This window comes from Ictidomys tridecemlineatus, chromosome 2 (genome assembly GCF_052094955.1).
Source record: "Ictidomys tridecemlineatus isolate mIctTri1 chromosome 2, mIctTri1.hap1, whole genome shotgun sequence".
NCBI classification, from domain to species: Eukaryota; Metazoa; Chordata; class Mammalia; order Rodentia; family Sciuridae; genus Ictidomys; species Ictidomys tridecemlineatus.
The window spans coordinates 23,390,594-23,411,850 of record NC_135478.1 but is presented as its reverse complement, the minus strand read 5'-3'; the positions used below and the strand labels follow the sequence as shown (position 1 = coordinate 23,411,850).

Sequence of the window (21,257 nt, the reverse complement as noted above, 5' to 3'; positions counted from 1 at the left end):
TTATTAAATTTTCAGATCTTTTCCAATCAGTAGATGAAAATTATATTCATTTAAGCACATTTTCTTTGTTATGAACGAAGTTAAGCATAATTTTGTATAATTCAAGCTTTTTATCTTCTTTTCCAGTAAGATGCCTGTTCATGATTTTGCTTAATTTTTCGATTATGTTTTCTGGCATTTTTCATATGAGCTTGCAAGCACTTTTTGTATTATGAAGGAAAATGGCCCTTTGTCGTGTCTGTTGCAAACATATTTTCCCCTAGTGGGAAGGGGCAACCAGGAAGAGGGGGTTCAAGAGGAGCCAGTGCAGTACAACTCAGTGGGTTCAGCATGTAGCTGCCTTTAGAACCACAACTCACATCTCCTCCTGCCTTCCAGATGTGACTGAGTCCTTACCTTCTCATTCAGAGAAACTCACCAATGAAGATCTAATTGAAGTGCAGGAAAAAGGGTGCATTGGACAGTCACCATGGAAACTGCCCCTCCCACCACATTTACCATTCAAAGGCTTCTGCAGGCATTCATGTACAACAAATTAGTGAAGAAATCTTTCCAGACTCGTTTGAAGGTGTTTAAAGACATAAAGAATGCCTGTGGTTTCTAGCAGGAGATGACTAGGAAAAGAATTGTCTTCAGTTCCAGTTTCCGTGGCAGAATAATCTGTTGAGACATTACAGTGTATTTTGTTTTTGCTGTAATTTCCCTTCCTTCCCCCATCTTCTGCTAATGATTGCCAGTTCATAATGCTTGCTAGTCGCAGAAGTGGTTTATATTGCTGGGCATAAAGTGGAATCTCCTCAAAGATCATCGCCCCTCTCGTTTTTTTAGTGAAAGCTCAAGTTTACTGAAAATAAATAAATAAGCTACAAGTCTGGGTGGGATGGGGAAGCAGGAAACCAATTTCTTTAGAGATCAGACAGATCAGTGAAAGCTGGAAAGTTTCCATAAAGGAGTCAAGACCTGTGACTACCACTGAAAGAATTCATGTTAAAAACTGATCAGTAGTAGCTGGTGCTCTTAGGAATTCAGGGCCTGAGAGACTGTGATTTCTAGCAGTAATAAATAACCTCACTTCCAATGGAAGAAAAGGCTAGTGGCCTGTCACTTCCAAGAGACCATATTTCAGAGACACTGGTATCTCTGCCTTAACCACTGTGGCCTAAGGATTGTCAGTGCCTTCTGATATATGATCCTGGAATCAATGAGTGACTAGAAGGTTAGGGTGACTAGGGGAACATTGACAATTTTCCATCATTTTCATTAGCTAGAAATTCAAGTTATATTTAATTGTAATCATCTAATATGACATTTAATTTTATTCATCAAAGTTTGTGAAGTAAAATTCATACCCACTGCAGTTTTTTTGAAACAGGTATTTTACAAAGCCTCAGTCAATTGAACAAAAATCCCACCACAAAAAAAGGGTACATTTGTGACACATTTTTATATTGTTCTTATTTTGTCCACTTAATAAACATGATTGTCCCTCAGTATCTGTGGGGGATTGGTTCCAGGACTCCTTCAGAAAACAAAATCTTTGGATGTTCAAGTCCTTTATATAAAATGGCATAGTAGGGGGCTTGGGTAGTGGCTCAGTGGTAGAGCCTAGGATGTGTGAGGCACTGGATTCTATTCTCAGCACAGCATACATAAATAAATAAAATAAAGATCCATTGAAAACTAAAAACCATTTATAAACAAATAAATAAGATAAAATGGCATAGTATCTGCTTATAATCTATCCCAACCTTTCATATACTTTAAATCATCTCTGTTACTCATACCTAATAAACTGTGATATGTAAATAGTAGTTATACTGAAGTTGTGTAAGAAATACTGACCAAAAAGAGTCTGTATATATTTAGTACAGGTGCAATTTTTTAAAAATATTTTTTATCTGAGATTGGCTGATTCCACTGATGTGTAACCCATTGATACAGATGGCTATACTTACAAATGCAAGAATTTCACTTATTTTGTGATAAATAAGTGTCATAAATCTGACTTGTCACATTAAAGCCTATACATTCCAAAATCAGGGGTGGCCTGAATGGTTCTGTACTGCCCTCCAGTGGGAAAACTAGACAGAAGCATTTCTAGAATGGAAAATGGACTGGTTTGTTTCTAATGTTGGCAAAAAAAAAAAAAAAAAAAAATAGAGATAAAAGAACTGAAGGCTATTTTCCTCCCAGTGTGTTCAGAAATAAGTGTACTGTTGAATGATGAGTCATTCGGCACCATGACTTCTTATTACTTGGAAAGGAAATTTTATGAAATACTATTTAAAACAGGTTTTTCTGACAAGTCAAAAAAAGATATCCAATTTTTGACATAAACATCTTCAGCATTCTGAGTCTCTACATTTCCTTATACAATCTTGCTTTTCTTCTACATAATTACTTAATGATGATCTTGTAGTCTGTGTCATAATGCCACAATTATTTCCAGAAGATCATTAAAGATCTATAAGGAAATTATGCAGATTATCAGTCTTTCCAAGAATCTGATTGATATCCATGATAAGCTTACATTAAAAGGTTTACTTGGTTCTTATTTACTGTCTAAATAAGTATTTAAATGCTGTTTTCTATAAAATTTAATTTTAGAGCTGGGGTTGTAGCTCAGCCCTAGAGCACTGGCCTAGCACGTGAGACACTAGGTCTGATTTTCACAACCACATATAAAAAAATAAATTAAAGGTCCATTGACAACTAAAAAAATATTTTTTTAAATAAAAATCTAGGGCTGGAGATATAGCTTAATTGGTAGGGTGCCCCGCACAAGGCCTTGAGTTCAATCCCCAGCACCACCTCCACATACACAAAAAATATATATAATGTATATTTTATAATAAATACATATTTAAAATATATATTAAAATATAGTGTATATTAAAATCCAATTTTAAAGTATCCAAATTAACATATTACCAGCAGACAGTTGTGATTACAAATTAAGGCGCTACATGATTTCATGTTTTCAAACAAATTTTCAAAATATATTAATTCTTTTAAAAAATAAAAGCAAACAAAATCATGAAAACATTCATGTTTCCTCTTTGGTGAATCAAAAGATAAGCCTATAGTATGGTACATAAATATAGCAGACTTTTCCACTTTGTTCAACAAATCAATAGGTACTAAAATATCAAAATTGTCTTTAAAAAAATGCTTTTCCACTTCATGAATCTTCTTCCAGGCTCTAAAAGCAAGAGAGGTAAAACATAACAGAAGTTTAGCTGATGCAGTGGCACATGCATGTAATCCCAGTGGCTAAGGAGGCTGGGGCAGGAAGATCGCAAGATTGAGGCCAGCCTCAGCAATTTAGTTAGGCCCTGAGCAACTTAGTGAGAACCTGACTCAAAATAAAAAATAAAAAAAGAGCTGGGAATATGGCTCAGTGGTTAAACACCCCTGGGTTCAACTGCCCTTGAACACCCACTACAAGAAGGAGATGCCTGCTGAAGATCTGGAAAGTCAATGTCTTTCAAATTAACTAACAGATCCTAACATGCTATCAGGGTGCACTGGGGCCTCCTACCAGAGTACACCTGGAATGTAAACCTGGAAGATCCATTAAAACCCCCCTATCCCTCCTAATTGGGGCTGTCACAGCCTTTGGGATAGGAGTTTGTTTCCTGTGGTTCTCCTTTTATAGTAAAGCAATAAACCTTTTTCCTTTTTCTCAAAACTGTGTCCTCATTATTAAATTGGCATCGATTGGCATTGGGGTCAGGGACCCAGCTTTTGGTTACACCAGGAGGAAGAAGGGGGCCATAGCTGATATCCTGGCATCCCAAGAAGTGAGGGTGTTTTGCCTTTTTGTATGTCCTAGGTTTTCTTTGTTCTCCTGCTCTCTTCCCCTTATCTCTCTCCTTCCTGTATAAGTGAGTAGGCCCAGAAGATGCTCAGTGGGATGGCCAAAAGGTGAGAAGCAGATGGGCTGGAGGGGCCAAGTTGGAGTGCTCTGAACAGGAATGGGGCATAACTAACAACTTCCAGTAGGGAGGGACGGACAATCCCTGAGGCAGGTTACCTTAGCAACAGGTTGGAGCAGGGGCAGGTTATCTCAATAAGGTGGAAGAAGGGCTCTGAAGGAATTAATATTCAGATCCTCCATTCTCTGGATCTGACCTTGCCCATCTGCCTAATTCTGGCTTCAATCGAGCCTATCCTAGTAAATTACAACACTTTGGTTATGTTTCAAAATAATACCTAAAATATAGCAAATATTTCCTGCATACCAGATACTATCTCACTTAACTTCGTAAGACCCATGTGAGACAGGTACAATTTTTATTCTCACTTTACAGGTAAAGAAACTGAGGAGTTCATTAATTTGCCTAAGAAAGATGGACTCTGGTGCAAGATTTAACAATAACTTGGTTTATTTGAAAGGAGGAGCCTTCTAGAATTCCTAATTATTTTTTAAATTTCCTATTTAATATGCACGTGGGTTGTTCCCCCCCCCCCAGGATGTCAAAACTTTACATTTTGCTCAGAAATCCCTAAGTTTCTGAGCTACCATGCGTTCCTGTTTAGTGAGAAAAACACTGTTATTTCTGTCTTACAGAAATCAACTTAGTGAGTTGGGGGTGTCAGAGAAATGATGTGACTTACCAAGGGGCAAATGCTGACCTAGGACTTCAACCCTTTGCATGTTTTTGTGTTTGTATGTGTGTGTGGTGCTGGGGATTAAACTCAGGGCCTTATGCATGCAAGATAAGCACTCTACCAATTGAGTTATATACCCAACCCTCAATCCTTTTCATGTGAACAACTTCAGGTATGGGAGGTTGACTGGAGAATATTCTAAAGATCATGGCTCATTACCACCATAGGACACTGTCAGGGAGCCAGAAATTTTATTTTACAACAGATATGCAAATGAGAACAGGAATCAGCATCAAAGATGTCACGCTTTCCATGTTGCCTAGGAGTTCTGGCGTAGGCCTCAAAAGCTGAGAACAAGTGTTATCCATTCTTTCGGTGCTGTCCTTCAGCTCACTGGGGCCTCTGGGAGAGGAACTAGGAAAATGGCGCAGAGCAAGGCCAGGTTTAGGCACACCCACATGAAGCCAGTTTAGAACTGCTCCCTCTGCTCTAACGAGTGGCTCTACCTCCATCTGCATATTCCTGCACTACCGTTTTGTTCTCAGGTGCATCTAGAGCACCAAAGGGCCACAGGCCACACCAACGCCCAGTACCCGGGAAGCCTACCACTGGCACACCTTCGGTCCCACCAACCGCCCTTGGCTAAAGGGGAAGGGGTGGGACATCCGCCCGGTCCGAGCCTCTTCCGGAAGTTACGTAGGAGTGTCAACATGCAAGATGGCGGCTCATCACCGGCAGAACACGGCAGGGCGGAGGAAAGTGCAGGTATGGGAGCCCGGCTCCTCGGCCTTCTGAAACGCGGCCAGCCGGCCCGGACCCACCTCCAGCGGGCAGATACCCCACGCCGCGGCCAGCTGGGGTGGTGGCTTGGGATGAGTGGGGCGGGACGCGGCCCGCGACGAGGGGTGGGGCCGTGGCGCTAACGGCTAAAGGAAGGGGAGGGGGGCTGCCGTTTGGCCGCGAGGCCAGTTCCCAGATCCTCGCTGCAAGGGTTCTGAGCCCGGGATGGCTGGTGTCGTCTGCCCTATAGGAGTGTGTGTGCTGGGTCGGGAGGTGCTAGTTCCCCGCCCACCTGTCTCCCCTGTCCCCTGCTTTTCTCCGAAGCGTCTGCTTTCGCGGGCAGGTCCCCTGGAGGAGGTCCCCTGGCGCTTCTCGGCAGGTGGGCGGCAGAGGAGTTAAGAGTTACCGGGCCAGTGCGGGGGCGTGGCGAGGTAGCGGCTGGCCTTGCGGGGTTTCTGCGGAGGATTCCGCACGTGGGAGCTTTCCCCAGGGGTGAGGTGGGAACGCCGTGCGAGTCTGCTAGTATTCTTGGGGAAATTACAATATTCGTTGTTTTGGAATTGAATTTCTTACTTAGCATCTTCCTGTCAGTATGCATCCTCGAATCGTTTTTTCTTGTTTCTATAATTTATTATATATTAGTGAAGAGTTATCTCACCGTACCTTATGCGCATTGTGTCCTCACGAATTCACTTTTGTTTGAACTATGTTTAGGAGTTTTTGTTACCTTGCATTTGCAGCAGTACAGGCAGTAAAAGCCCTGTTACAGATGAATGCCTGCAGGTTTATTGTATATAATGGCGATAAGGTACATTTATGTACTAAACACTTACAGGGCACTTAGATTGGCCCCAAAGAGGGAAAAGAATTGAGAGGATATAGGAATCAGTAGCACCCAAGCTTTCTGTATAAAACAGAGCAGTATGTGTTGTTCTACAAGTTGAAATCAGTGAGTCTTTAGTAGATAGTGAGGACTAAAGGATCCTTCAATAAAATAATCCGAGCAAAATGTTATAGGCCACAAAGTCTTCTGAATAGGTAATGTGTCTTATTGATCCTATTGCTTAGTACAGTGTCCTAAGCACTCAGATTTTGTTTGAGTGAAATTAGGTATCGAATATAGCTTACCCTGTTAGTTGAGTTTTATGTGCATTAATGACAGGATTTAAGTAATCCCAACATCCAGGCCAAGTGGTGAAATTGTCTCATCCTGACTACAAAGTAACTCAAAATTGTAGTTTGATAGTATTCAGAGCCTAGGGGAGTATGCTCTGAGAAAGAAGGATAATCAGGTCTCTCAGTTTCTTGCGTTGAGATTTGCAAAAAGATGACTGTAATAGAGCAGCATGGGGAAGATGAAAAGTAACTGCAGCAGGTGTGGAAAAACAGTGTTTTAATAACCTGAATGTGAGCCAGTGCATGTAAAATGAGGGAGGTGACAATTCTACTCTTCACTGATCAGAGTGTTCATCGCTTTGTTCTTAAGTAGCAACAGCAATTAAATTGGTGAAGTGACTTGAAACCATTTCCTATCAAGAGCATTTAAAGAGCTAAGATTAGCCTACTTAAAAGATTCAGGGAGCTTTCAGAATTTGTCCCCAAAGTATAAAAGCAATGTTAGAAGCCACAGAGATTGATTTCATCTCAAACTTCATTTTGCATGAAAGTGTTTTTTGAACTAGTGCATGTTCATTGCAATAAAAACCCACAAACAGTTCAAAAGTATAAATTGTAGTTGGCCTCCACTCTTCAAAGAAAGCTACTGTGGGCTGTGTGATCTATAATCTTAGACCAGTTTCTGAACCTGTGCCCTATTGGCTTTTTAGGCTGGCTCTTTCTTTTTTGTGTAGGGATAAGGGGAGCTATAAGTTATTTAGTATCACCTCTGGCTTCTATCCACTAGATGTAGTAGCACCTCACCAGTTATGGCAGTCAGAAATGTCTCAAACATTTTCCAACATCCCTTTGCAGACAAAATTGCTGCTAATTGAGAACCACTGTCTGTTACCTCTTCCTGTTTATGTACCTGGCTTTTGTGGTTTTTTACTATAAATGGACCCATAGTGTTTACTGCTATCTTGCTTTGCCAAGATTTTAAATAAACATTTCCTTTGACCCCCAATTTCTTATTTAAAAATTCTTTTATTCTATATTAATACATATGTTTAATCTGTCTGTAATTAGGCAAGAGTGGGTATTGTAGGAACATTGTCATTGTGAAAAACAAAACTAAATATCCATCATTGGAAGCTAAATGTCTGCAGTTGGTCAAATTATGACATGAATATAGAGAATTATTTTGCAATTGTTAAAAAGATCAGCCAGAGCCATTTAATTAAAATATGTCCAGAATGACATATGAGCAAGTCAAATGAGCAAGTCAACATAGTATGATCCCATTTCCATAAAGGAAATAATGGCATTTTTAGAATCAGGAAGGTTATCAACAGTGATTATTTCTTTGGGGTTAGCCTATGTTATTATGAATAAGACAGGACATGGGATAGCTTTTATTTTATGCATCTTTACATATTTTTCAACTTAAGAGATCTTTGTTTTGTGAAAAGTATATGGGTACTTGGAAATGTAACTCTATTTTGCCCCTTCGCTATCTGTGTCTTGGACCAAGAGAGAGTAGCCCAGAACTCCATTGTTGAGTTATAGGCCAAAAAGAACCCTTGAGACTTATAATATTGCTGAAGAATCAGTGGAGAGGAATCCAAACGTACTGCTTATTAATTATAGACAAAATTAAAAATGAGTACATGCCCTGCCATCTTCAACTGCTAAAGAAATTGAAGGTATTTGAGAGGAGGGATGGAAATGTGATTGCTAGAAACATGATCAATCAAATATGTGAATTCAGATATCTGATGGAAGATACCAAAAGCAGGTCTTTTCACTCCCTCTAGTGCCTTACTGTTATGGTTTTCCAGCAATCCAGTCTGTTGATTAGCCCTCTTTGTCTCCATTTTTCCTCCTATTATGTCTTCTTCCTTCACTTGCTTCAGAATTCTTGGGGAAAAAATTAGACTGGATCACTAAAATTCCTGAGTTAGGAGCAACAACCATACCCTAGCACTCCAAGATGATTCAAGAATATGAATACTTAGCCTTTTGTAACAGAAGGATTCTTTTGGTTGGAAATGACTCCAAATCTATCTTAACTGAGCTCACATAATAAAGGATATGTATTAAGAGGTAGTGCTAGTTTCATGCAAACCCTGATCCAGTAGGCCAACTGTGACTGTACCCTAAGAAGTGATGTAAAGTTGTCACCATTGGGCTCTATGCAAGTTTTCCTCTCCTATTCTCAAACTCTTTAGCTTTAGCCCTTCCCTCTTGTGGCAAGGTGGGTGCAACCATTTCAGATCTCACGTCCTTTCACATTATCCAGTATAACAAAAGTCTCTTAGATAGACTCTATACAAGATCTTTCAGGATTTGCTTGCTTTGAGGGAAATCTTGGAGGCAGAAGTGTGTAATGGATAAGTGTGTAATGGATAAGCAGTGAACAAATGTCTGTTCCACCAGTATTTGTTTAGAGCTCAGTGTAGCCTTCGCTCCTCATTCTCAGTCCCAGCTCTGGGTTGGTTGTTTAGTCTTGGAGACTTTTTTTTTCAAGGAAGTAGAATGATGCCAAATCCTGGCTTTTCGAGGAGAAGCCCTTCCAAATATCTAAAGTGAAATGCTTTTTTGGCAATGGGAATTGAAAAAGGGGGGGGGGGTTACTTTACCACTGAGCTACATCCCCAGGCCTTTATGTTTTTATTTTGAGACAGAGGTTCACTAAGTTATTAAGGCTGGCCTGGAATTTGTGATCCTCCTGCCTCAGCCTTCCTAGTCACTGGGATTACAGGTGTGTGCCACCTCACTGGACTGAAGTTGAATTACTTTTTATTTAGGATGGTTAATAAAAATTTGATAGTGATATGACGCCTTAGAACAGGAATCCGCAAACTTTCTGAAAGGATCCAGATGGTAAATGATTTGCTCTTGTTATTTTGGTACTAGGGGTTGAACCCTAGGGTGCTTTACAACTGAACTGTATTCCCCCATCCCTCCCACCCCTGTTCCTGCCTTTTTATTAATTTGAGACTGGGTCTTACTTAGTAGTTAGGGCCTCACTAAGTTGCTGAGGCTGGCCTTGAACTTGCAGTCCTCCTGCATCAGGCTCTAAAATCACTGGCAAAAAGTAAATGTTTTAGGCCTTGCAGGCTAACTTATATTTTAAGGAGTCAACTCTATGTCATAAATGTTCAACTGTGCCATTATAATTTGAAACCAGCGTAGATGGTACCAAAGTGAATAGGCATGGCTGTGTTCCAATAATGCTAGTTTACAAAAATAGGACTTGGCCTGGGTTTGTCAAACAGGCAGGTTTTACCTAACCCCTGGCTTAGAAGAAATGTTAGAAGGTGTCCTATTTTATTTGCAAGACTACTTTTTAAAATACTTTTAAAAATCAACTGAAATATAGGTACAAGCAGAAGGTCATGGCCCATAAGATTGGACAGGAAAAACACATATGGGAATTATTTATATTTGGCCAGTTTTTCTTGGAATGGGCTAAATACACCTGATAGGCAGAAGTAGCCTTAAATGAGAGCTGTGCAATTCCATTAATAAGACATTGTAAGAACAGGCAAAACTAGTCTGTGATGAAAATAGATCTAGATTGCCTGGGAATAGAGTATGCAGATTGGGAAGAAAATGAAGGAACTTTTTTTCGTGATAATGTTGTATGTGTCTTTGAAAGAGCTTATATAGGTATGTTCATTTGTCATAACTATCTATGGCACATTTCACTCTGTGTAATTTTACCTTAAAAATGATAAGCAATGCTGGGCGTGGTGGCACACACCGGTAATTCCAGCAGCTGGGGAGACTGAGGCAGTAGGATTTCGAGTTCAAGGCCAGTCTCAGCAAAAGCAAGGCACAGGGCAACTCAGTCAGACCCTGTCTCTAAATAAAATACAGAAAATAGGGCTGGGGATGTGGCTTAGTGGTCAAGCCCCTTAACCGCCCTCAAAAAATGATTTGCATGTGCTAGAGTCTTAAGTGTTGATGATATACAGCTTATTTTCAAAGGCATCAAAAATATGATGAATCAAATAGATGGATGTGTTAAAACAAATGTAGACTGTTAATTGAAGAATATGTGTGGTGGATATATATGCTAAATTTAATTGTGTGATTCTTTCTATTTTTGTATTTTAAATTTTTCACAATAAAATACTGGAAGGAAGTTGGCTTTAAAGATTTGAAAATGGTTAGATAGTGATTAGCAGTGGAAGAGGGGGAAATGAAATTTTTATTTATGGTGGGGAGAGAAGGCCTTGTTTGAGAAGCCAACTTTTCAGTAAGGGTCTGAAGGAAAGGAGAAAAATGAGAGAATGATATAGCAACACCACCTTCTGGGAGAAGAGCATTCCAGTGAGATTATCAAATGCAAAGGTCCTGAGGTGAATGCTGGCCTGTTTCTGATCAGTAGAGACAGTTGTGGTTGGCCTGGGGCAAGTGAAACAAGAGAAGCAGAAAATGAAATCGAGAGGTGGTTGGAGGTCAGATCTTGTAGGGCCTTACACTTTGCAGTGAGCCCTGAGTGAGATGAGAAGCAGTTGTTGGATTTTGAGCAAATGAATAATGTGATATATGGTAATGCCCGCCTCCTATATCTGCAGTTCATTTTCCACTGTTAGCTGTGCTAAAGTGCAGTCTGAAAATACTAAATGGAAAATACCAGGAATAAACAATTGTAAGTTTTAAATTATCTGCTATTTCACGTAGCATGATGAAATCTCATGCCAGCCCAGCCACCCAAGAGGTGTCTTTGTTCAAGGTATTCATACCATTAGTAACCACCCATTAGTCATTTGTTAGTCATCTAGGTTATCAGTATCTTGGTCATCAAATCTACTCTCATGTTATTGTAATGCTTATGTTCAAATAGCCCTTATTTTGTGTTAACCCCAGAGGACCAGAGTAGTGATGCTGCATAGTGCTTCCTTTAAGTGAAAAATTGAAAGTACAACCTTATAGATACATATAGGGAAAAACAACATGGTATGTATAGGATTTAATACCACTGTGGTTTTAGGTATCCACTGGTGGTTTTGGAATGTATCTGCCATGGATAAGGGGGACTACTGTACATGTGTTTTAATAGGCTTAGTGCAGGACTTTTTAAAAATCCAGATGCCATGAGATAGTGATTCTAGCCAGTGATGAGAAGGAGTTGAACTATGGATAAGTCTCAAAGGTAGAACTAGCAAGTCTTACTGACAGGTTTTGAGATAAAAGAGAAGTGAGGATGACATCAAGGTGTTTTGAACTTGAGCAGCTTGTTGGAGTAACCATGAACTGAGATGGAGGAGACTTCAGGAATGGTAGTTTGGAGAGAACTCTCAGGAGCTTGATTTGGGGCAAATTCCAATTAAGGTATCATTAGAGATCCAAGTGAAGATAAAGTACACCCTAGAGGAGCCTAGGGAAATCACCCAGAGCTTCTCATTTCCGAGCCTGAAATAGTTTTAAGTTTCCCTTTTTTAAAATGAACTTTCTGTTTATTCCATAGTATATGAAGCGTGTTTGTTTTTGTATTGTTTAGTTGCTATGGTAGAAAGAATGGGCTCCTAATCCTTGGAATTTATACATATGTTAGTTACATGATCAAAAGGACTTTGCATGTGTAATAAGGTTCCAAACCTTAAAATAGAAGGATTATCCTGTGAGCCCTTAAAAGCAGAGGACTTCCTCCAGCTGGAGGCAGAAGGCAGTGAGAAGTGGCATAAGAGAGCTTTGAGGTGTGAGATGGATTCCACCCTCCACCTGGGCCACATGGAAAGGATGAGAAGGAATGCGGACAATTGCTAGGAGCAAAGATGAACAGATCCTTAACTGACAGCAAGGAAACAAAACAGGGACCTTAGGCCTGCAATCCTAAGGAACTGATTTCAACCAACCAGGATGAGCTTGGAAGCAGGCTCTTTACTAGAGCCTCTAGTCAAAAGCACAGATTGTTGGCCCTGATCAGTTTGGGCCTCTGAGACCCTTGACAGAGGACCCACTTATGCCCAGCCTTGACTTTTTGACCCTCAGAACTGAAATAATAAATGGGTATGTGTAAAGTCACTGCATGGGTGATTTGTTACAATAATGATAGAAAATCAGTCTGATTACCTCTAAGTAAAATGGTGATGAAAGAGATATGTTTTTCTCATGACTATTTCTACCCTCTGGCAGGTTGCCAATAACTCTAGGGTATTTAAGTTTGAGATGCTTAGACAGATCACATGAAGTTCAATGGATCACCCATCTGATTTCTTTGTTTTAGGTCCTAGATAATTGTTGAAGAAATTAGTCTAAGAGTGCTTACCCAGGCTGGGGTAGTAGCTCAGTGGTAGAGTACTTGCCTAGCATGGGTGAGGCACTGGATTCAGTGGATTCAATCCTCAGCACCACATAAAAAGCAAATAAATAAAAAATAAAGGTTAAAAAAATTTGCTTACTGAGCCAGATACGAATATTTACGTTTTTGTAACTTAACTGGATACTTGTTACCTGGGGGCTAATCAATTATTTTTTTTTGCCTGTCAGTCCCTTTAACTGGTTCTTCCAAATGTATATTTCCTACTGATGACCTGGCTTCCCATCCCATTGCAAAGCTCACTTAGTACACTTCCCCGTTTTTTTAAGTAAATCATGATGGTTAGATATAAGTTCTTATCTCTGCTTTAAGCTGTGCCCTTGGGGCAGGGGTGCAGCAGTGCCTTCCAGCTATCAATATTTTGTTTATTTGCTACTTTGTTTAAAGTATTAAAGTGCACTATTAAAATGTACTCTTTTTAAAAAGAAATTAGAGTTACATGTGATAGTTCCCAACAAACTCATACATGAATGGAAATTGATTTCAGTTAATGATCCCCCCCACACTTTTTCTTCCTCTCCTCCCTCTCATCTCCCATTCTTCTGCTCTACTAGACTTCTTTTGCTTGTCTATTAATTTATATTCAATTGCTAACCTACACTCTTGACTTTGTCTAAATGAAGCTTTTCTATGACCTTGTTCACCAGGTTATTGTTTCTCAGACCGATTCTACTTTTGTTTTATTTATTTATTTATTTATTTATTTATTTATTTATTTATTGCTTTCATCCCCTCTGCTTGCAAAAGCTTGCCTGTATCTTGGGGAGAAAAATTTCACTTGACTTACTGTCATTTCTAGTTCGATCTTTCCCTCATTAGAACACACTATATTCTCAGATTTTAAAATAGTGCCTGACAACTAGGGAGCACTTAGTCAATATTAGTTGAAAAAATTAAATTATGTTTTTCCTCTTTCTATATCCAGACTTTTTAAATGAGTTTTTAATGTGAAATGTCTTGGAATATATCAGTGTATATAGTTTGTCTTCATTCTTTAATAACCACATGAGGTAATTTATATAACTATTTCCTTATCAGATATATTATTTCTATTTTTATCATACTACATTAAAAATAGTAGTTATAAAATGATAGAGAAAATCTTATAAAAGTAAATAAAGGACAAAGATAGATAATATAGAATGCCTAAAAGATGGAGGATCAGTTTGAAAGTTTTAGCATACAACTGATGGGATTTCAAGAAAGAACAAAGAAAGCAGACCGGACATGAAGTACTACAAGCTTCCACGTTGAAAGGGCTTTCTAATTACATAGCAAAATTAGTGATAAAAAGACTAAATGAAGAAATATAAAGGGAATAAAAGGGAAGAGCCTAAAAGTTTAGGGAGAGGGTGTCCAGAAGAGTCTGAAAATGAGGTCATATTAAAGTTGGATGAAACAAAATGTCATTGAATTCATTGGCAGTATCGGATGTTAGAGGAAGTTAGAGCAACATCTTCAAAAGCTGAGAGAATGTTTTGTTTTGTTTTGTTGGCAATGCTAAGGATTAAATCCAGGACCTCACACAGGGTAGGAGAGCATTCTACCACTGAGCTACAGCCTCAGTTCTTTTTGTCTTATTTATTTATTTGTTTGTTTTTCAAGAATAAAATGTTTTATTACATAAAACGTTTTGTTTTATCATCTAAACAGAAACATTCTCAAATTAAAATGGAGAACTCTTAAACCACCAAAAATATAAATGTCTTCATTTTAAGAGGCAATGATATTAACAAGATATCTTTTTTCTTAATTTTTAAATTTGTTTTAATTAGTTATACATGACAGTAGAATGCATTTATGCACTTTGAAATATCATACATAGATGGGATATAATTTCTCATTTTTCTAAGTGTACATGTTGTTTTATTTTGAGATAGAATCTCAGGTTGCCCAGGCTGATCCTCCTGCCTCAGCTTCCCAAACAGCTGTTCTAACAGGCCTGAGCCACTGTGCCAGGCCTTTCATGTTATTTTCTTAAGATCCTAAGGAAGTACTTCAGCAAAACTGGGGAATGAACAAGGTGAAATCAAAATTCTGGAAATCGTGACTCTACCCCAGAAAAGCAGTATAAGAAAGCAGCAAAGGTGGCACACACTGTGCCAGCAACCTGTGTGGTAACCACCCCAGAGTACAGTGAGGAGACGGAGGACTGAGGGAGCCTTATGAGAACAAAGGGGTAGGTGAGTTCTATGGTGCAGCAGTTGAAGAAAATCGAATTTAAAGTAGAAGAAAACATTGAAGGAGGAAAATAAAGAACTTTAGGGAAAACAAAAGGATCTTTGAGGAAGGAAGATATTCATAATATAGTACTTGGTTAGTCAACTGAAAGCCTGATGAAGTTACAACAATGTAGTACTGATTATTTATTCAGCCGATAATAATGTATCTATATAAGAAGAATAGACAAGAAATATCAAAGGTGGTTTTATATCCTAATCTTTATAATAAAATGAGTAAATTGGGAATGTCTAAAATGAATGTGCTGGAGTTGTAGCATAATATTTAGGGAAATGCTGTAACCCTCCAGTAGAAACAACCAAGAGTTAAAATTAGTTCCATTTAGGGATGAATGAAGACTGGGTACTCTCAGGCAGTAGGGAGATTATTTTTTCTTTGCAATGTTTTAATAGTGTTTGACTTTCTAAATACAGGCAAGAATTACTTTGATAATAGAATATAAATTTTTAAAATAAAATAATGTGTGTCCATTATAAAACATTTAAGCCACATAAATAGTCATGACTGAGTGGGGAAAAAAGTCACCATAATCCTATCACTCAGGAATAACTACTGGTATTTATTTCAAAATATATTATGTGTTTAATATTTTGAAACACTTTCACAATAATGATTATTATACATGATGTGTTGAATCATGCATAATTCACTTAAAATATACTATCTTCTTGTGTCAGGCTAGATCTGCATCAACATTTTTAACAATTAAATAACACTTTTATAGGTATGTGTGCCAAAATTTTTTCAACTAGGATACTTCTAATTCCTTTACATTTTTAATAACACATCCATTGTAGATACATGAAGATGTCATCCCAGAATTTGTTTTGCTAAGAATTACTCTCCACCTGAAATGACAGCCCCAATAATTATGTTATCCTCCAACCCTTGCCTACTGGTTCAGTCAGATAATCTCCTAGAAATCAGAAAATTAAGATTCATATATACTACATAGTCTCAGTTAAAGGAAATGTGCTCCAGACAAGTGGGCTTCGTGTTCCAGAGAAAGAGAGTGAGAAGGGACTGAATTTGACATGGTGCGCAGAGAAGGATTAAGAGGCAGAACTTGACATTGAAGTCACCTTGGTTCCTAGTGGCTTTCCAACAGATTTCTAATATATTTGCCTATTGTATGCCAGGCACAGTGGAGATAGAGTGGTAGGAGGAGCAAGGCAGACAAGGTCCTTGCCACTCAGAGCTTATTCTAATATAGGAAGAGATAATAAAAAAGAAATAACCAGAGTGTGCTAAAAACTGTGAAATAAGTAGGATATTGGTGTCAAGGGAAATGAGATCAGGGAAGGCCTTTCAGAGGTGATCTATCTAAAACAGAAAGGGTGAAGGCAAGCCAGAGGAGATAAAAACTGGGTATCCCAGTGGGGTTGGAAGGTTGAGGAATCTTTAGTAAATGAGAAGGTTCTGAGGAGGATGAGTTCAGAGCTGGATGTGTTTGAGGAACATAAAGAGTTTAGGGTCACTAACGTTGAAAGAAACTGAGAGGTTAGTCTGAGGTGAGTATAAGGAATGCGGGGTTAGAACCAAAGCATTGAAGGAGTTTAGACTTTAAATCTGTAGAAAATTGTTAAAAGGTTTCAACAGAGAAGTGCTATGATTTTATTTTTAAAATACCTCTTGAGTGATTGGCTGTATTTTCTGCCTTTCAGTTCTGTTAGATATCCTGTATTCTTATGTTAAATTTTCTAAAAAATGAGAAAATAATGACTTACATTTGTGGTTTTTTTTTTTTGTGGTTGTTGTTGTTGTTGTTAAATTTTCAAGAATTTGAGTAGATTTCAGTTACAATTGCTTGTTTCCAAAAGACCAAGTTAAGAAAATATCTTAGTAATTATTTGTGTATGCAATCTTAGCCCTTCCGAAGGATAAATTCCATTTTGTTTATCCATTTGTCAGTTAATGGTCACTTGGGTTGTTTTCACTTTTTGGCCATTGTGAATACTGCTTTAAACATTCTTATACTTACAAAAGGTTTGACTTGTATTTGGTCAAATAATTACCATCTTTCTTTTCATGTTGGAAGAGCCTTCTATATCTACAGACTATGTAAATGTTCACCTGCCTTTAAAATTACTTGAATGACTATGTTATTAAATTTCAACTTTTTGTTAAGATCTTTAAAGTAGGAACTGGGGTTGTGGCTCAGTGTTAGAGCACTTCTAGAAAGAATTTAATGCTATTCTAAACAACATTGGGTTAAATTTACAAATTTAGGCATGAATTGCCAATTTTGAATCTTTCTGTTCTGTAGTATTACATGTTTTCTCTATTTGATTTTTCTCTTTTATACCGTTTCCTATCAGTTATGTGTTTTCTTGTAAAATGTATTTCTACAGGGCTGGGGTTGTGGTTCAGTGGTAGAGCACTCTCCTCGCACGTGCGAGACCCTGGGTTCGATACTCAGCACCACATAAAAAATAAATAAGTGAAATAAAGGTATTGTGTCCAACTATGACTAAAAAATAAATATTTTTAAAAAATGTATTTATAGGTATTTATCTTGTTGCTTTTATAATTAGGTCTCTCCCTCCCCCTGCCCTTGTATTTTGAAATAGTTATTACATTGGAAAAGTTTTGCTTTGGACTACCAGCCAGTGTATTGACTTTTTCTTAGTTATAATTCTTTTGGTTGATTCTCACATGTTTTCCCAAGAAATAGAGGTCACCAAGGGAAAATGAAGTAGGAAAAAGCATTCTGAAGGAAAAGTTGAGTTTATTATAGGAACTCAGAACTTGAGATGGCATTCTGCTTATCAAATTATGAAAGGCTTTTTTGAGGAAGCATATCATTTAAAGAGAAACCCGAAGACTGTAATAAGAGATAGTCTGACAAGTAGGAGGGAGAACTTCCAAATGGGGCCAGCATGTGCAGTAGTCTGGAGGCCCTGTGTGCACAAGGACCTAGAACAAAAATGAGAGCAGGGAAGGCAAACAAGGCTCTTGAGGCTATGGTAAGGATTTACATCAAATCACGAGTTCAGCAGTAAGCAGCTGGATGTTTTTTGAACCCAGATGGGTTGCATTCCAATTTACATTTCCAAAAGATTACCCTGTCTGCTTTGTGAAAATGAATTAAAGGCAAAGGAGTAGAAGGAGAGTCCAATTAGGAAGCAGTAGTTTAGGGCAAACTTAATCATCTTGGTCTAGGTTAACTTCTCTTTTTAGCCCTTTAATCTTTAGAGTAAAATAAAAATAAAAATTTTATTGGCTTGAAAAATAAGTTTTATTATTAATTGGCTACTAGTAGACTACATCTTTTTATTGCATGGCTTATAACATCATAAAAAGCATCTGTTGATGTATTTATCAGGTTTCCTATGTTATTCGGGATGAAGTAGAGAAGTACAATCGGAATGGAGTCAATGCCCTTCAGTTGGATCCAGCACTAAATAGACTTTTCACAGCTGGGCGAGACTCTATCATAAGAATATGGAGTGTCAATCAGCACAAGGTAAGGCAAAGATTAAGTTTACCTTTAAAAATCTATAAATTTGTAAATTTTGGTTGCTTTTTCCTGTCTTATGTGATGCCTTTTTTCAGTTTCTGATTTAATCTCTAAGCACTGAATTTTTTAGTACACTCTATATTAAGACATTGAAACCAGAATTCTGTAAGCCTCTGAGAAAAATTACCCCCACGAGAATTTCACAAGTGTTTTAGCTAAGGCAAGGATTCCATAAACCAGGTTTTGTTTAAGAGCTCTTTACCACAAAGGACCAATGATATTGACTGATAGGGAGTGATTACTTCCAGCGGTTTTTCTGCTTTAGAATATGACCCCCAAAAGTCTCCTTGCAACCATACTTTTAAAAAAAGTAAAAAAGAAAGGATTAGATATGCTTTCACATTATTCATAAGCAATTTTGAACAAATATTTGATTTTCTTCATTTGAGGTGAGTAGGGTTCCCACAAAACCTGCAGCGCCCTATTACATTATATAAGGTTGGTATGAAACTATGAGGACAGCATAGTTTAAAACTCCTTCAGGAGTTTTAAAGTCTGCTTTCTTAAACAGGGAACAGAATTTAAATATATGGAAAAATAAATCCCACATCAAACAGGATGGAACTCTTTTGGTATTTTATTTAAATACCCCAATTGTGAATGACATAGAAAAGAAGACCAAGGAAGGAAAAGGAACATTTCCTGAGTTCTTAACTATGTGCCAGACACTCTTGGCACTTATATCTACCATGATTTTAATTCTCACAGCAATCTCTCATGTCAGCTCTTAGGATTCATCTTTATAGGTGAGAAAACAGTGTCAGAAAAAGCCATGGTTAAATGGCTAGTAAGTGGCAGAGAATGAGAACCCAGTCTTGGTTCAAAACCTTGATTCTAGACCTCGTATTTTTAAAAGTCTATCTTTAGCAAGCTCTACAAGTCTGATGTTCAGTGTTGAAAAAGATCTACTACTTAGTAGAGTTGCTAGATGAGGTCTCTCTAAATGGACTTCAGTCCAGCAGGCTCTGAATTCTTTAGCCAGTGGAAGCAGTGGTGACCCTGTGTCAAAAGTCAGAAAACTATTTATGTTTAGCTTTTAAATGCACTTATATTTAAATTGAGATGTCTCCTTTCTGGGAATTCACAGTATTTCAAACAAAGTAAGGAAAACTAACGTGGAATAATCTGGAAATCTTCTTGACTTGCCCTCAAACATCTTTTTCTAGTCATCCAGTTTAAGTACCATCATTTTTCATACATGAAGAGAGTGGGGTTTTTGTTGTTGTTTTGGTTTGGTTTTGCCCATGAAATGTCTCAAAGTTGCCTGTTTTGGGTATGGGATGTAATTAAATACTGGTCTTTTGAAGTCCTCTCCTGGTAATTAAGCCGGATGAGGGGAACAAGAGAGTCTCCAGTTACTGAACTGGAATGGTGACATGAACTTGCTCAGTCTTTCTTCTGTGAAGGACTGTAGAAAACATTTAAAAATCAAAAGATAAAAACAGCAGGAGGAGAAAGCAGAAAGCAGAAGTGTGTGTCTCCCTTTGCCAGCAGACCAAACTCCTCACCATGCTCCTCACACTCATTTCTGCCCCTGCTGGCTGCTGTGAGCCTTCACCACCAGAGTTAAAATTTCCCCAGCCTGCAGAAGCAAACCCCTTCCTGCAACACTCTGCATCACGCACAGTGCCTAGCCCAGAGCATGGCCTTCACCATCATAAGGCATAACAATTAATTATTTATGCTGGAAATATACCTTTTGTTACTGGTAAATGTCCTAAAACAAAAGTGTTTTCATCTGTTTCTGAAAGCATTGCCTGTTTGTAAAATTTTATTCTGAATTCAGTTGTCAGTTTTAAGACCTTAGAGCGATGTTACATTAATTGAAAAATCTGAACAGATCTAGAATTTTTAATTATTTCATTCTCTGATATAAACTCTTACAATTTTTTTTTTTAATTCAGCAAGATCCATATATAGCATCTATGGAACACCATACTGATTGGGTAAACGACATTGTACTCTGTTGTAATGGGAAAACATGTAAGTATTTCTTTGGATTATTGAGCTTTCAAAAGTTTTTAATTTAATTTGATATATTTTTATATAAACTATTTTATTAAAGTCTAAAATACATACAAAAAATATACATACCTTGAGATTACAACTTAATATAATTCAAGAAACAGAAAATTGCCAGGAGCCTGTTTGTGTCACCGTTTCAGTCATTGTGTCTTGCCCCAAGGTAAACTCTCTCCTGTCTTCTGAACCATACATTAGTTTTACTTGCATCTCAGCTGTATAGCAGTAGATTCATATAATACACACATTTTTTTCCCTTTTAGTCTTTTTGATACCTCCTTTGGTTTTTATTTTGGTAGGATCCATTTCTTGGTTTTGCAGTCTTGAGAGAAATTTTTCTCTGTCAAGTTAGTTGGGTGTTCACCTGGAACATTAGGAAAGTTTGCCCTATTAAAAATTTGGATGTGTATGTAACAATATCTAATAGGTTCTAGAGAGATCTTTGAAGAGTGTATGAGTTTGAACATTAGTTTGAAATAATGTTACTTTGTTTTAAGATAAGTTTTAAAGTTATTATAAATCATACTACTAAGGGTTTTGCTAATTCTTTGGCTCTTCTAGTAATATCTGCGTCTTCTGACACGACAGTAAAAGTATGGAACGCACATAAGGGATTTTGCATGTCAACATTAAGAACGCATAAGGTAAAAG

The 21,257-nt window shown here is 37.8% G+C and overlaps 1 protein-coding gene and 1 long non-coding RNA gene across 7 annotated transcripts in view; one reads left to right on the top strand and one right to left on the bottom strand.

Annotated features, from left to right (window-relative positions):
• Window positions 1–4,850: 4,850 nt before the first annotated feature.
• On the bottom strand, window positions 4,851–5,919 carry LOC144375039 (uncharacterized). The gene is made up of 2 exons (XR_013434344.1): window positions 5,687–5,919; window positions 4,851–5,028 (listed from the first exon to the last, which is right to left on the bottom strand). It is a non-coding gene; the product is annotated as an uncharacterized LOC144375039 (long non-coding RNA).
• Window positions 5,254–21,257, top strand: part of Wdr48 (WD repeat domain 48) — a 43,868-nt gene continuing 27,864 nt past the window's right edge. For 5 of the 6 annotated variants that reach the window (XM_005317392.5, XM_040290033.2, XM_078038109.1 and 2 more), the window contains exons 1-4: window positions 5,255–5,379; window positions 18,390–18,530; window positions 20,489–20,567; window positions 21,168–21,250. In XM_005317392.5, the coding sequence (XP_005317449.1) occupies window positions 5,332–5,379; window positions 18,390–18,530; window positions 20,489–20,567; window positions 21,168–21,250 (351 nt within the window). In that variant the 5' untranslated portion in view covers window positions 5,255–5,331. Of the gene's footprint in view, window positions 5,380–18,389; window positions 18,531–20,488; window positions 20,568–21,167; window positions 21,251–21,257 lie in introns of all 6 variants that reach the window. The other variant, XM_078038108.1, reaches the window with a different exon arrangement.